This window comes from Balearica regulorum, chromosome 3 (assembly GCF_011004875.1).
Source record: "Balearica regulorum gibbericeps isolate bBalReg1 chromosome 3, bBalReg1.pri, whole genome shotgun sequence".
NCBI classification, from domain to species: domain Eukaryota; kingdom Metazoa; phylum Chordata; class Aves; order Gruiformes; family Gruidae; genus Balearica; species Balearica regulorum.
Genome location: NC_046186.1, coordinates 29,611,000 through 29,626,279, shown reverse-complemented (window position 1 = coordinate 29,626,279; position 15,280 = coordinate 29,611,000). Strand labels below are relative to the sequence as shown.

At 37.9% G+C, this 15,280-nt stretch overlaps 1 protein-coding gene across 1 annotated transcript in view; it reads left to right on the top strand.

Moving 5' to 3' along the window:
- EYS (eyes shut homolog) overlaps window positions 1-15,280 on the top strand; it is a 906,089-nt gene that overhangs the window by 877,992 nt on the left and 12,817 nt on the right. Inside the window, 2 exon segments of the mRNA XM_075747398.1 lie at window positions 1,738-1,910; window positions 14,949-15,110. Of these exon segments, the coding sequence (XP_075603513.1) occupies window positions 1,738-1,910; window positions 14,949-15,110 (335 nt within the window).

The window sequence follows — 15,280 nt, the reverse complement described above, 5'->3', positions numbered from 1 at the left end:
TTATCTCTCTAAAGATTAGGAAATTTTTGATCTAAACTTCTCAACTCCAGTCCAACTTGCTTAGGAGCGCTAAGCAGAAGAGGTTGCATTTGTTCATAGACCTTTGACACTGTATGCCACAGCAAACATGTTCAGCTCTGTGCAAATAATTTTCAGTTCATTTAAAAACCTAACTTTTATTAGGTCCTAAAAGACAAGAATGAAAAGAAACTTAAACAGACGTATGCAGACACAAGCAAGGGAAAGGGGAAGAACCTTTGTGTATGGTGCCCAACAGCAGTAGCTTCAGCTCCAAACACCCTGCGTCACAGCACAAGAAATGGACATTTCTGTTTGCCACTCAGGGAGTTAAATTACTTCCCCTTCTCAGTAGCTTTCATGCATCAAAGCATAACATTTATAGCTGAGACAGAAAGCATTCTGATGGTGACTTTGATGAATTGAGGTGCTTTTGCTTTTGCAAGGTCCTGTCCTCTTTTCCCCTTCATTCCAAATAGCTATTTATCACTCTGAGGGGCTTGTTGGCTGTTTGCATGTTGGCTTTGTTTACGTGTTGTTGTCTGATCTGAAAGTTTGGTGAAACAGCAGAGTTTCACAGATTCCTCATTATGTTTTTCCCAGAAACAGTGGGCTGATTAATGGAGAAAGTATAGCTCAGTGAGTTTGAAGAAAAATTCCAAGATTTTGCACATATACAAAAAGATAGGGGCTAAGAATCAATCAAAATATATGAGGTTTCATTCTTAGCCTTTAGAGAGAAAAATTCCAGGGAAAAATCAGTAAGTGCTTTTATTGAGGGGAACAATTTTATCATAAAGTGTCACTAAATTCTAAAATACAAACAGGTCCAACATATTTCATTTTAACTATTTTGAAATTTTTTAGTAAGGAGGGCATTTTTAACATCAGTACCAAGTGTATTCTGTATTTAACAATTTCTATAGAATTCATACTAATTTAAATTTAAAGGTTAGTGTGATTTTTTTTGTTATATTCTCCTGGCCTGGATGAAAGAAAGGCATAAAGAGTAGTGGACACTAACAAATCCAATGATTCAGTCAAGTTAGACAATTTGCTTCTGGCATAGATTTACAATCCCAGATACATAACACTCAGATTGTCACCTCTTTCATAGTCAAATCCACTATTCTCTCTTCCATCAAGTGTTTCACAAAACCTACCTCCGATGCGCCAGTTAGAAGAATTTAGCCAATGAATAATGGCTACAGTGAAAGGCAGTTGCTGACAGACTCCTGTTACTAGCTAAATTTTGGAATTTTTAGCAGTTTGCTATACTGACCTCTGTTTTTTTTATTATTTTATGGCTGCTCTTCACTGCTTTCCTTTCCCTTTCAGTTTCCACTTTGATTCCTCCTAGTTTATGAAGCCAAAGCCTTTTCGAGTTACATGTACAGCAAAACACAAAAAAGCCACAAGTTGTCTTTATGGGTTTTTTTGGGTTTGTTTTTTGGTTGTTTTTTTTTTTTTTTTTTGGATGCTAATATTGTAATGCTAAGATTCAATATAAAATGTTTCCTATTAAGTACATTTTTTTCAATAAAATAAACATATCGAAAAGTTAAATGAGAAACTCTGTTACTCTTTTCTCTTAGTCATTTTGGATCAGATGACTAAACACAGGTGCGCAGACTTGAAAATCTTGATTACTGTTCTGCTGGCATGTTGATTTCTTTTGGTAATAATGTTGCATTCTTTTCTTTCACTTATCCACCGTAGTTGTGACTGCCTCACTGGGTGGAAAGGTGCATTTTGCACAGAAACGGTGTCAGTATGTGAACCAGAGCATGATCCTCCACATCTGTGTAAGCAAGGCGGTACCTGCGTGCCACTGCCAAACGGCTACACGTGTCACTGCCCTCTTGGAACAACTGGTACCTATTGTGAACAAGGTATGTCAAATGGATAGTATGCCTGCGATAATGCCCAAGCGGAAAACCACAATGTTTTGTAATGTATCAATGAAATGTGACATAGAGGCACAAAGTACAAAACAGATTTTATTTAAGAAAGTGGTGCTCCTATTAGAAAAAAACAAGTAATTTAAAGCTATGAATCGTTAGGTAGTGTTTTCTGACTCTGCTAATTTTTAACACCATTTGTTTCTTCAGTTTTTTCAACTCATTGAACCAAATTCATGGGCAGTGTGGCATTGTCAGATAACGAGGGGCCGGGAAGCATTGCACTGCAGTGTTATAGTGCTTAGTTAAATTGCCAAGCTCACCATAATGAAATATGTTGAGAAATACACTTAGGAGCTCAGTAGTACACTTGTGAGAACACTTCAGAAGAAGGGAGCACCTGGGACCTTATCCAATTTCTACTGACACTAATGGAGAGGTTTCTGTTGACTTCCCTGGCTATTGGGTAGGGATGCACTGAGAATGACGATAAAAGATGCAAATATCACTGTAATAATCTTCAAGTGTCTATTCTCCCTTGGCTTTCTTCCAACATGTGACCCTCAAAATATGTCCTCCGTTTGCCGGTTTTGCATTTCTTACCTCATTTATAGGAATCCTTTTTTTTTGTCGGTTTTCTTCTCTGAGAGATTGCACAAATGAATATTCAACAATGTGGATACACAGGTGCTACAAGCTCAAGGACTTTTTCTGTAAGTGTCTGAAGCACCTCTGTGTGCAAGGCATGTAGTACAGTCCGCACTCTCTATTCCGCAGTTCTTAGATTCCAGTTAATATTGTACAAGCTTATGGTTTTTTCCTTCGAGAACCTCTCTTTACATCTTTTGGAGAACTCCAGTTACTGTTACTTTTCAAACCACCTGCCAAGGTACAGCCTCCCTTCTTGTGCCTACAGAGCAAGTTTCAAGCACAAAACTGACAAGTTGAACTGCATTTGACCTGATTTGCAGTCATCACCCTATAGACGGGTACAGTTTTAAAATCCCGTTACAGAAAGCGCCTGCAATTGGTAGGCTCAAATCAAAGAGAATATGGCTTCTGGAAAGCCATCGTGAACTTCTTTATTCCATGTAAGAATGTGCTTGCTCTATTGCCTCTGTTGCAAAAGCTTTTTAGGGTTCTTTATATGAACTTTTCAACTTTGAATTTTCATTTCAAGTGAGGTTTTCAAAGGTAATGCCATCTGGATTCAGGACACTGATCACCACCAGGACAGGTGCTATACATAAAGCAGGTAATTAATCAGGTAAACACTCCTGTGTTCTGGTTTCAGAATAGATTTGGATCTTCTTGTGATGGCCACTATTTCCAGTACAAATAGCCTATATCTGAGCAACCCAAAATTGTATTTCTTGTACGTTGTCATTCTTTTAGTAATTCCTCCACCTGGTAAACACATTAGTGGGTTTCTCTCTGTTTTATTTAAAAGCTTTCTTTTTTTATGAATAGGGACTATGGGTCCTGACCAAACTCTTTACCCTGCTTTTCACCTTTCTCTGGCAGAATAATGAATTATCATGAGATTTTTCAAAGCACAGTTTGCACTTTTAGTGGATGGCAAATTGCTAAAAAACAGCTGCTTATCAAGATTGAATATCTCATCTCTGGATTGATGGTGGTTATTGGAGCCAAAAGAAAAAGAGACAGAGAGCAATGAACAGCCCAAAGGACCAGGAGAGAACAAAGGGAAATTAAATGATGGAGACTAATGAATCTGCAAGAAAGAAGGAAAGAAGTGTGAGAAAAAGACAGAAGAGATTTATGAGGCAAAAAAGCAGAGGAGAATAACAAAGAGTAAGAACAAATAGTGCTTCACCAAATAATAGCAACTGGTAAATACAGTACAACAGTGTGGATTGCATGACAACAAGTCAGGTGAAGTGAGTAAATGGGGCAGTAGGGGTAGAACCACAATAATAAGGAAGAGTACTCTGACCACAAATGTTAAGGGTACTTAAACATAAATTGACAATAATCAAGCACTAACTTTCCTAGCAAACACAAAAAAAATATCTGTGGTTCTTTAGGAACTATGTACATGAGAGATGAAAGCATATGTGCAGATGATGACATAACTGTTCTTAAAGAATAACATGATGTGTCCTCCTTAAAGCAACGACTCAAACCACCAAGGATGCAACGACTGTCTGCACAGAGATATGGTATATTATGATTAAGCTTTAGAAGTCGTAGCTGCACTAACAAGTGTTCAGTAGTTGGAAAACTAAGTTAGAACAAGAGTAAACCCAGGGAGAGCAAGATCAGTTAAACACAGTTTGAATGGTCATATGACCTGAAATTCAGTGCTTACTTGGTCCGCTCTCACCATATTCATTGCCAAAGTGTAAATACTGAGCAATATTCTCAGGAGGTTGCAGTAAGATGTGTATTAAATCATATATTTTAGAGGAAATTAGAATAAATCAACCCACTTGATCAAGAGAGGGTAGCAGTTTCAATTACCCTGCATTTCCTATAGGCTGTATATGATCAATTCTTATTCAGCAAGTAGTAGACAGGTATTTTTCAGTCTGACACTCTGAGAGCAAATATTTCATTGTATATTTCAACCTGCCAAAGCAAATGCCAGGACTTTTCTAAGAGAAATATCAAGAGGTTTAGCAGGTAGGTAGCACACTGGTGACTGAAGTGCAGTAGGAAGGTGCCTATGAAATTTAAGACCTACTTGGAAAGGCAAGCATCCGTAAGGAGCACTAGGAAGAGAGGAGAGGGTTAGAAATCAGATCCGAATGGGTCCGAGGAACAAAGTCTTGTCAGGCAAGGCAAAGTAATACATTAATTCTAGAATAATTTAAAGCTCTACTTCTTGGATATACTGTGTTATCTGAACCCATTAACACTTATAAGATAGGATGCTTCTTCAAGTGTGTTAGCTTTCTAAAGGTAGCACCGATGTAAACAAAAAAATTATTAATTTATACTGCCAAAAATAAAAGTGGTTGTGATGAAATGAGAAGGAAGTGGAAAATTTAAGCAGGAGTCTTTTTTACTTAGTGTTAACATTGCCACCCAGACTCAGACCACTTCTAAGACTGTTCATGACACACGAAGCAACAGATAATTCTGTTCCACTGGTTTGAAAAGGTCACAACTGTAACAGTAGCACAGGAAAACCAGCCCAAATCCTGAAGTGCATAGAATGGCAATCAGACATTGCCAAGACTTGGCACAGTGTTAATTCTTAGTTAGCACTCCCTTAACCACAAGGATTAGGAATATGAGGGGAAGTAGTGTATCCAGGGATTTTTTTTTAAAGTAGTTACATTTTCCAGGACATCAAAATATGATAACAAAATCTTTAGTTCATTTGACTTAAAGTTTGCAACTGAAGTACCAGACAACTCTAAATTGTCTTCTGATTAAGAAGTGAAGCTTCAGTCGAGACCAGCATGTAATTTAGTCTAGTTATTTCATTAACACAGCATGTTCATAACCAACAAGAGGCCCCAGCTCCCAGCACTATGTCTGGGACAATCTACTGCATGGCTTTGAACACCAAATTCCAGCTTATTCCATTTGGCCCAATGAGTACCTGTGTAATTAGATATCTCAAAGGATCTCTGAAGAGGGAGAAATCTTTAAGAACCTGATTGTTTCAGCTCTCCTGCAGGTATGCATTAGACCTATCGGCTTCAGTGTGATTGCTACTGTGAGAAAAAGTGGCCAAGATAGAGTGTCAAGGATGATTCTTCCTGGGAAGAAGCAACAGCCTAAAACCCTGTTGCTGCAGATATAGTTTGATTTATAGGACATCGTTATTATATATGTGAACGAAATATATTTTTCGTAACTAGTAATTATTAAGAGAAGTTAACATTAAAAATACAGACAAGTTATCCGTAGTGACTCTCTGCAATTATATTCTAATCTCTTCTAAATTGTATCATCTCAGCAGCTTAGTCCTCTTATAAGTAGAGTCTCCCTGTGTGAGGCCAGTAATCCTGTCTCTAGCAGTGGCCAATAATGAAGGTTTAGAGAAAAGTTTAACCCAGCAACTGTATATGACATGTCCCTGAAGTAGTCTTCTAGCATCCAAACATTTGCGGCATAGCTTTTTTGCCATTTGTTTTAATGGATTAAATCAAGTCTCTCATCTTGACATAAACAGTGTCACTTAAGGCAGTTGAAAACTTGAGCAAAAATAAATTTGGAGTCAATGAAGCTGATACTCTGTTAAGCATTGAAATATATTTCTACATAAGCTAGAATTCCTCTAGATACTAAGCATATGAAATTTATGGCCTAGATAATTTACTTGATTTTGCAGAGGAATTAAGACGAGCTCTAATTTCAGATTAGTTAACTCTGAGATTTCACAGACCTGATAATATTCTCATTTAAGGGGACAGCACTGTAATATTTGAAAGACTCTATAGATGGCAGTATTGGAGAAGAATTGCCAGTGGCTAAAATAAGCACGGTTTTCATTGCAATATTTCTATAAATTTTAAATTATTCAGCAATTTTCTTCTTTAGCAGGATTAGTTTGTGGCACATACTTTCATAAAATCTATTAAAATAATTTTTCTTGATTTCGAGGCATCATAACAGAATCCTACTGCCCTTTTCAGAAAGGAATAAGTGAATAAATAGATTTCTTCAACTATATATTAGTCTCTGAGTTGCATAGCTACAAATGCTGCCTGTCAATGTATGGCTTTTGAAGAAAGGAAAGCAAATGTAAAGAGCTTTTCATTTTTCTGTCATCAATTTAATGAGATACTTGTCAAGCAATAAAGCCATTTCCTTGATGATAGACAAATGGCAAACAACTTCCTTTGGTCATGTTTATTAGTTCAAGTCAACTTTCTAGATATTATTCTGATGTCAAAATGCATTATTCTGACACAAAAAATACAGCAACGCTTTGAAAATACTGATAACCTGACAGAAAAGCGGGGGGGGAAAGTAACAACAATGCTGTAACTATTTCATCCATCTTCATAGTCATGATGAGTGAATGAGAAATGGAAGAAACTGACATTTGGAAGAATTTTTATTATAAAGTTCTTTTTCTTTCTACCTAGTCTAGAATGTTACTTGACATATTTTGACTGCTATTGTAAGACAAATTAATTCACAGTATGATTTAGCTGAAGACTTTTACATGACCAGACACCTTACGTACACTCAAGCACACATACATGCCTGCACGCATATGTTGGATTTATCTGACAATGCCGTTAGACTTACTGGCTTAATGCACAGACTATTTAATAGGTATTATTTGGAAACTTGTGTTTCTATGTTTAATCATTTAAAGGACAACTGCAGACACTTATTAGCTTGTTGTTTTGGGTCACAGTGACTACTGTGTTCATGTAGTCATTTAAGCAACACTGGTCCCATCAAGCTTCCTGTTTCCACTATTATTTTTTGAAACCTTGAGGTAACATGAGAAAATCTTTAAACAGTAGCTATAGCAGTCATGTCCTAGATAGATAAAAGGTGCTGTTAAAATTTTACCTAAAAAGCATTGTAAACTTTCAGATTTATCAGTAACAGTCCACATTCTTATGGACTTAATATTCATGGTAGGCACAAGAAAACATGCATTTTTAATATTTCTCTGTATAATTTAAAATGTCAGGTAGAATGAAGTGAGTTGCCTACTTAAATATGTGCCATGGATCAATCATGTATAAACTCAAGTGGATGGCATGCATGACAAAATGAAGGAATTGATATGCAGTACAACAGTAATGCCTTCCATACCAAGTCAGCCATGAGTGACGTGCTATCTCAATAAAAATTCAATCATGCACTTCGCATTCCCTCCAGTTAACCAACTGAATAAGAACAAGATACAGCCAGCTAACTAGCACTTAGTGGGATGGCTCTGGAGTTATTTTCAGACTTCCTCTATGAGCATGAATGATTTGCTGAAAATATGCTAGTCACCTTACTTTATGAAGGTGTTCAGAGTTAGAAACTCTGTCAAGGAATCAAGGGTAAGACCTGTTTTTTAATGCAAGGAACCTAGATTTAAGTATCTACATGTGAGTTCAATATATAGGTTCCCATTATGGTTAATGCACATCTAGTCAATAGGGTCAGTGAAGCTATTTAGCTGATAAGAAGCTTTTCTAAATATAGATGCTTAGTGCTGTGTGAGTTGTCCTGGCTTTCAAACTCGTATCCAAAAGCATCCAGACAGGGTTCATAGCTATGGCACAGGGCCTGTTGGACACCTTTTCCGGAATGGCACATGAAGGTAAGGCAATAGAGGTTGTGACAAAATAACAGTAAGCACCTACATTTAGGAAATTGAATGGAGCCTTGGAGGAGGCTGCTTCAGGACAAGGTGAATCTCTTTCCAGATCTGTTGACTGTGTTGCATAGCGATGCTATGCAGTTGCCTGAAAATGGGACCTGCTTACACGCTGCCACATATCCCTCACGGCTTCCAGCGGCCGACTGCAGCAGGTCCTGTGTCTGCTGTTATACCAGACAGGCCCACGCGGTCGGCCTGGATATGCTAAAGCATCTCAGTGGCAAGCGACAAGCATGTTTAAGCAACTGAATCCTGTCCTATGTCTTAGTTGACCATAATGGGTATTTTCATGCCTATAAATAATATGTGTAGACAGCTAAGTTGTCTTAATGCCAAAATTAATCCCTTCAATTTTATAGTCATCTATTTCCCTGACTTAATTACTCTCATAAACACAATGCAGAATACCAGCTTGCTTATACTCCAGTCCTCTTTAAAGCACACTTGCACTGTTGTCGGATTAAATCCAGTCCAAGATATAAGTAAGTGAAGATCTCAATTTGAAACTAGATTAACAAAGTTTTAGATACTTAATTCTTTACCAGTTGCTTTATCAGGCTGCCCTGAGATACTCACAGTCCCACTCGATGCCCTAGTCTTTAGACAACTGAAAACTTCCAGTGCAGAAGTGGTTCCAGTGAGGCAATCTCAGACTGGATGTTTCTTCTTGCACATTTCATCTTGAAAGCATCTTCAGAACATTTCAGTACCTAAAATAGATTTACTACCAAAGCCAGGTATGGATTAAACATTTGTAGATTTTGTTTGTATCGCAGTTTCCTAATTGCCAAGTGATTAAGCATTCACTTTCACTATCATGATGCAAATACTTAAACCGCTATCTGTCATATCGTCAAAGAATATAATAACCACTGAGCAATTTGATATGTAAGGTTTTCTTTTTTTCCTCTATTGTCAAATCTCTTCTGGGAAATTTTTGTTAACTGAAATATTCATTGGACGGAAGAAATAGAAATTACTTGTATCCTGACAATAATATCCATATCCACAGATGCAGGAGAATCTAGTTCAGATTTCTGGATCAATTGATTTCCTAGTACTGAGGTTTCATAGCTGCTCCCACTACAATTTGCTGTCTCACATGACTTATTCTAGGCACTCATCTCCTAATGTGTCATACTGGAAGACTGAGGTCTACTGTTTTCACTTTGGCTAGTAATAGCTCTTTTAGGCTTTGGAAAACCAGAGATGTCTTTAGGGATTTAGCCATATGCTCCTGGATGTTACTTCTTAGCTAATTAGGTCTCTAATTAGCTAAAAGTAGAGATTACAATTCCACTGCAACAAAACGAAACAGAACTGTAGACTTCACTTACCAAATTGCAATCTTTTATTCCAGTATTGCTCAGAATAATGATTGCCTCAGTCTCTCCTCTTCAGGGACAGCAAGCGTTACTAATGGCTGCAGGTCTGGCAAAATTGCAACTTTCATGAATACGTTTTTCTAACCATTCTATTTGAGTTGTGCTAATAATCAATACTTTTGTTAACAGGCTCTACTTGTTACTGTGCTAAAAATGGAAATTGAACTATACTTTTTTTTCTATACATGAATTAGTTTATAAGTTCTGAATAATTAGCTCTTTGAAGAATAAATAAAAAAGATAAATAAAAGAAAAATACATTTCCATTTCAATAAAGTGGAATTAATTTTTTTCATTTTTTCCCAAATATTTACACAGAAAAAAGAAAAAAATGCCCATGCAACATCAGTAATCTGTGAGCTACAACCTTAAGCAAATTGCATCTTAAGCTGATTTCCATACAGCCATTTTTGTCATTGTTTTCCAAAATGAAAAAAAGATCTGGAGGAGGTGCTCACTCTATGAAGGAATGAAACCACTGAAAATTTCTGACTGTGGAGTTTAAAGCTTTCAGACAGGTGTTTATTGCTCACGAACTGTTAGAATTGCCCTGTAAGCGCCAGGGTCTGAGTGCATCCTCCCGATGCTTCCTGAGGGTTTGTCTGCTTGGTTTCAGAGCCAGCCTAGACATGGGGCTGGAGTCAGGTCTTGAAGTCAGCGCTGCTGAGAAGGCCCAGCTTGAGCTCAGCAGCAGCTTTAATAGAGGCTCCTGCCCTTGATCGCTCGCTGAACTACACTGCAGCAGTGTCCCATCCATGCCTTGCCCGGCTGTGTTGATCTGGACCCACAGACTGACTTGTAGGCTTGACCTTCGCACGTGCCTCATCACTGTGGACCTGCCCTGGTGACCTGGCCTCTGGAGCTGACCTGGCTGCTCTGTCCCGGCCTTTCCTGCTCGTCTTGCTCTGAGCTGAGAGGCCTCTGCCCTGCTAGCCATGTTATATTACTCCCAGCCCCTGGCTCCTGGCTCCCGGCCCTCACCATTCCCTGACAGTAAGCCTGGCTTCTAACACTACCAAAACAAAACAAATGCCGAGATGAAATTATGGCTTGTGGTCAGGACAGTAGATTTATGGTGGTAAGTGACAGAGTTCTATGAAAAATCTTGTTTGATGTAGTTAGTTGCAAAAAGGATTTGAGGGAAGAAAAGCAAACGGATGTAGCTAGTTAGTATCACAGACTGACTCATCCATCCAAACCATGATGTTTTGCCTTCCTCCCAGTCATCAGGAACTTCCTGTGATCACCATGACCTTTGAGAGCTTATTGATCCTGAGCAGCCTCACGGTGATAGTGGCCATCTCAGGCCACCTCAGTCAGGAGGGATCCTGACTGGTGCCCTCCCTATGTGTATGGTTTATCAGCTGATGTGCTTCCAAATTCTTCCTCTGCAATAGATAATGTTTCACTTCCCCCAGCTCAACTATCAGGGACTTGGGAGGTTTGATCAGGCTTTACCAAGTGAAAAATGAGCCAAACAAGGCTTTGAGTATTATGGCTTTTTCCACATCCTTTGTCACTAGGGCCCCACTCCTTTGAGGAGTGGCCTCACATTTTCCTTAGCCTTCTTGTTGGAAGCCCTTCTTGTTTCCCTTCACATCCTTTGCCAGTTTCAACCCTTGCTGAGTTTTGACTCCTAACTCCGTCCCTGTTCAACTCGGGCGCTGGCTCTATGTTCCTGCTGGGTAGCCCATCCCTGCTTCCACAGCCTCCGTGCTTCCATCTTGGAGTTTGAGCTCAGTTTTTTCATGTTGACTGTTTTACTTTTCCACTGCGAGTTTCCTTGACATGCCAAATAGCAAAATGGGCTTGCTGAAAGTTATGATGCAACAACCTGCTTGAAGAAACTATCAGAATGTCATGCAATCAAAAAGTAGACTGTGATGTGTACAAGCACTTCTGCTTCAATGGTGGGAACCGAGCTGCAAGAATAACCTAGAAAGCTTTGTTCATAACAACAGTTGAATGCGATGTCTGAGCATGACAGGGCTGATGAAATGAGGATAGCAGGAGGAACCTGAGAGGTATTAATGTGTAGAAGAGGGAAAGAAAAGCACACTTCAACAATAGTACTTGTGGGAACTTTTGGGAACTGGTCTAAAGAGATTTAGAGTTTCTCTTGGTATCATTTAGAAATGCATAGCTTCATCAGATACCAGTACTCAGCTTAGAAAAGTGAGTCATTAATCAGATACAGAACAGAAATGTTTGCTTAAATGCCTGTTGTTCTTACAATGCACCACACAGTGCTGAGCGCTCTAGTGAGTAAAGTAGTAGTTACACAGCACAAGTCAGACAAATTCAGCTTATAGGATTGGCAAAGGCATCCATTCACCTCATTTGTTTTAGCAAAGAGTTTCTCTGGAATAAGCATATGTAACACAGGAATTGTCTTGTGTAAGTTTAGCTGAGCTGCTTATTTTCTCATATTAGGTGGGAAAAAAGTTTGTTGCCAAGAAAACAACAGTAAAGTACCTCAGCATTTGACATGACATGTTAGTTTTGCAGACGCCTGCCATACAAGCAAATTGAAAAGCTTAAATTGTCTTATTCTTCACCTTAAAAGTTTGTCTATCTATAGATGTAATTTTGCAAAACTGAAATTTTATACTGGTCATCCCTGTGCACTGCAGTAAGGTTAAAACATTCTGTTCTGAGATACAGGTGTACATTTCCATGTACTTGTCAAGTGAGATTTTTTCCATGGATATAATCAGTACTTACAGGATCTACAGATAATTTACAAGCAAATTAGAAGTCATTCTTGTACTTCCTGTAGTTAGTCCTGCTGCATTGTGGCAAAATATGTTGCTTTCTGACATTTGTCAAGATACATTTATTGGGAATAAAACCTCTTTTTTAGCAAAATGAGAATAAAATATTTGCATCTTGGAAGTTTCAGAATGAAGTATGTTAAATAGACTATTTTATTTGATATCTATAAATCAGGTTAATACCTCTTTTCTAAAGCATTCTGACATCTGCTGCTGAAGATGTGGGTGTTATTTTTTAATACTCTGTTTGTAATGTAAAGCCATGGATTTAATTCATTCTCTGAGTGATACTATAAAAAAAAAAAAAATCACCTTTCTTCATCCTTGTTCTCTCTCTCTGCTGCAAGGCTTTTTATTGTAGCAATCTGTCTTTCCTATACCTTCCAATGATAAGCAATATAGCATTTCAATCCTGCTCCAGCTGAACATTTTGCTTTCACACTTGTCATTGTCCGTGCTTCCTTCATACGCAGTGAAGAATTAACTACATTGATAAAGTGAAACTGAATCTGACATGAAGACTTTTAGATGCCTCATTGTACACTTCACCTGGTATGACCTTTTAAGCAGCAGCATATTTTAATATAAGATTGACCGCTGTGGCACAGCTCCCCCGTATGTAAGTCTCGCTGTGCAAAAATTTGCTAAGACTGACTTCCAAATGATACATAACGCAAAAATATCTATGTATAAAATGAATGATTATTAAGTAGTATTTTGTCTTTTATACCTGATAGTGTTTATAAGTTTTAGTGATATGAATTACATCATCTAATCTGTTTAGCGAGTTCTGTTACTATTTATCTTCCAGGGTAAGATTTTTATTTCTTCAGGTTTTAAGTATAGATGCCAGGAACTTCACATTTCTGACATAGTGTAATATATTACTACAGACACTGCCTAGCCCTGGTATCATAACAGCTATTATGATACTTAGGATGGGAGTGATTTGTTAATGTAATGTGTTTGCATGAGAATATATACATAGGTTGAATAACAGCTCATCAAAAGCCTGATTCTGATCATTCAATCATTTCATAAATCCATTTTAATTGATATTCCAGAGATTAAAACTTATTTTTAGACTTACTGAGAATTTGTGAGGTTAAATCATGCACCTTCCTCAGAAGTATTAACTGCAATCCAGTGGGGAAAATGACCAAACAGGCCAGCTGTATTCTTAATACCCATTCAAGAGGCATCCTCAGGTCATTATGCTGGTAACAGGTGAGAGATCTGGATCCTGTATAATGGTGCATCTGTCCACCAGAAACACCCTTAATCCTATTCTGAGAGAGGTGGTGTGACAGATTACAAAGTCTTGCAGCGTGCTGACTGCATACCAGACTAATAACTTAGGCCCATCTGCAACGGGCAATTCAAGGTCCAACTGGATGGCAAGTGAATTCACAAGCAGACACTATGCAGAAAACTTGAGTGTGGAAAGATAGCATAAGGTTGCCTAGAACCACCCTATGAGGACATCTTGAAGGTATATTTGACTGAAAGCAAATTATAAAACTATGAAATTGGGACCACAAAAATGAAGATGTTGGCCTCTTCTAAGAGAAACAGCATAGCTTCAGCAGGAAAACTGTGAGAAGGGAGGGGGCAGCACTCAACAGTTCAGGCATTTAGTGCTGCTGTTCACTAAGTAGTAAAAAGGGCTTATCACACGCAGGTCTGAGGATACCCCGCACATCTAGATAGCATGACTTGTTCCAGTGAACCCACAAATGCAGCAAACTAACAACCACACGATCATGAATTAGCTAAGAACTAATGTAATTATATCTCAGATATGTAATGTCATTATAGTGGGGAAAATCGGAAACAGTTTCAAGTGACGTAGCAGCATAGAAAACTATAATCATTTATCAGCTGGCTGAAGGAAGTTTAACCAGCCTGATTTCTTAGGGGTACGTGAACAATCGGCATTGAGAGAAATGGTAAGGCAGAATGATGAAGCTGTGTGTAGCTCAAAAGTGTACATTGCATCTTCACTATAATTATGTGAAAGTGCTCCGTTTCAGTATATGACAATTTGAATTATCAACCATCTCAGTATGGTTATCCTAAAAACAAATTTCAGCAGCAATTAATGAACACCTTCCACTTAAAATGTACATTCTTATGACACACTAAGCAGTTCATTAAAAATCCTCCACTAAGGTTTTCATCTGTATGGTGAAGAAATAAATGTTTATTCTGACTCCTGCAAAAGTATTTTGCATTTGAATTTTTAAACAATGTAAAATTTACACTCAGATTTATTTGAAAATGAACACTAACAAGATCACATTTATTTTGCATTACAAACAGGAACTTGATTGTTAGTGAAAAGAAGGCACACAGAAGACAAAATGGCATTGATTTGCTATTATTTAAGTTTTATTCTATATCTAGGTTATTTTTAGTCTTTGGAAAGGGAAGAATTGGAAGTATTATGTACAGCATTTATGAACTATACAAAATAACTATAGACAACTGCTGCCATAATAATGCAGTCCTCTCAAAATATCTTTCAGATTACGTTTCCTCTTGTATTTTTCAGATATTTCCATTAGCGATCCATCTTTCAGAGGCAATGAATCATCATGGATGTCATTTGCACCCTTTTATATCCGGCATAAGACCCACATCAAACTACAGTTTCAGCCTCTATCTCCAGACGGTATCCTGTTTTACACTGCACAGCATTTGGGTGCTCAGTCAGGTAGGGATATTCCAGCTTGCTGGTATCATATACCCAGGTACTTTTTGAAAAAGAAAGGCAGTACACTGAAAAGATTGAGGCATTCAGTCTCTGTAACTCACTGTCCATGGGGACTGGGTTTTGAACTGGGAATAATCAAGTTCATAAGAAAAAACATGCATAACAAAATT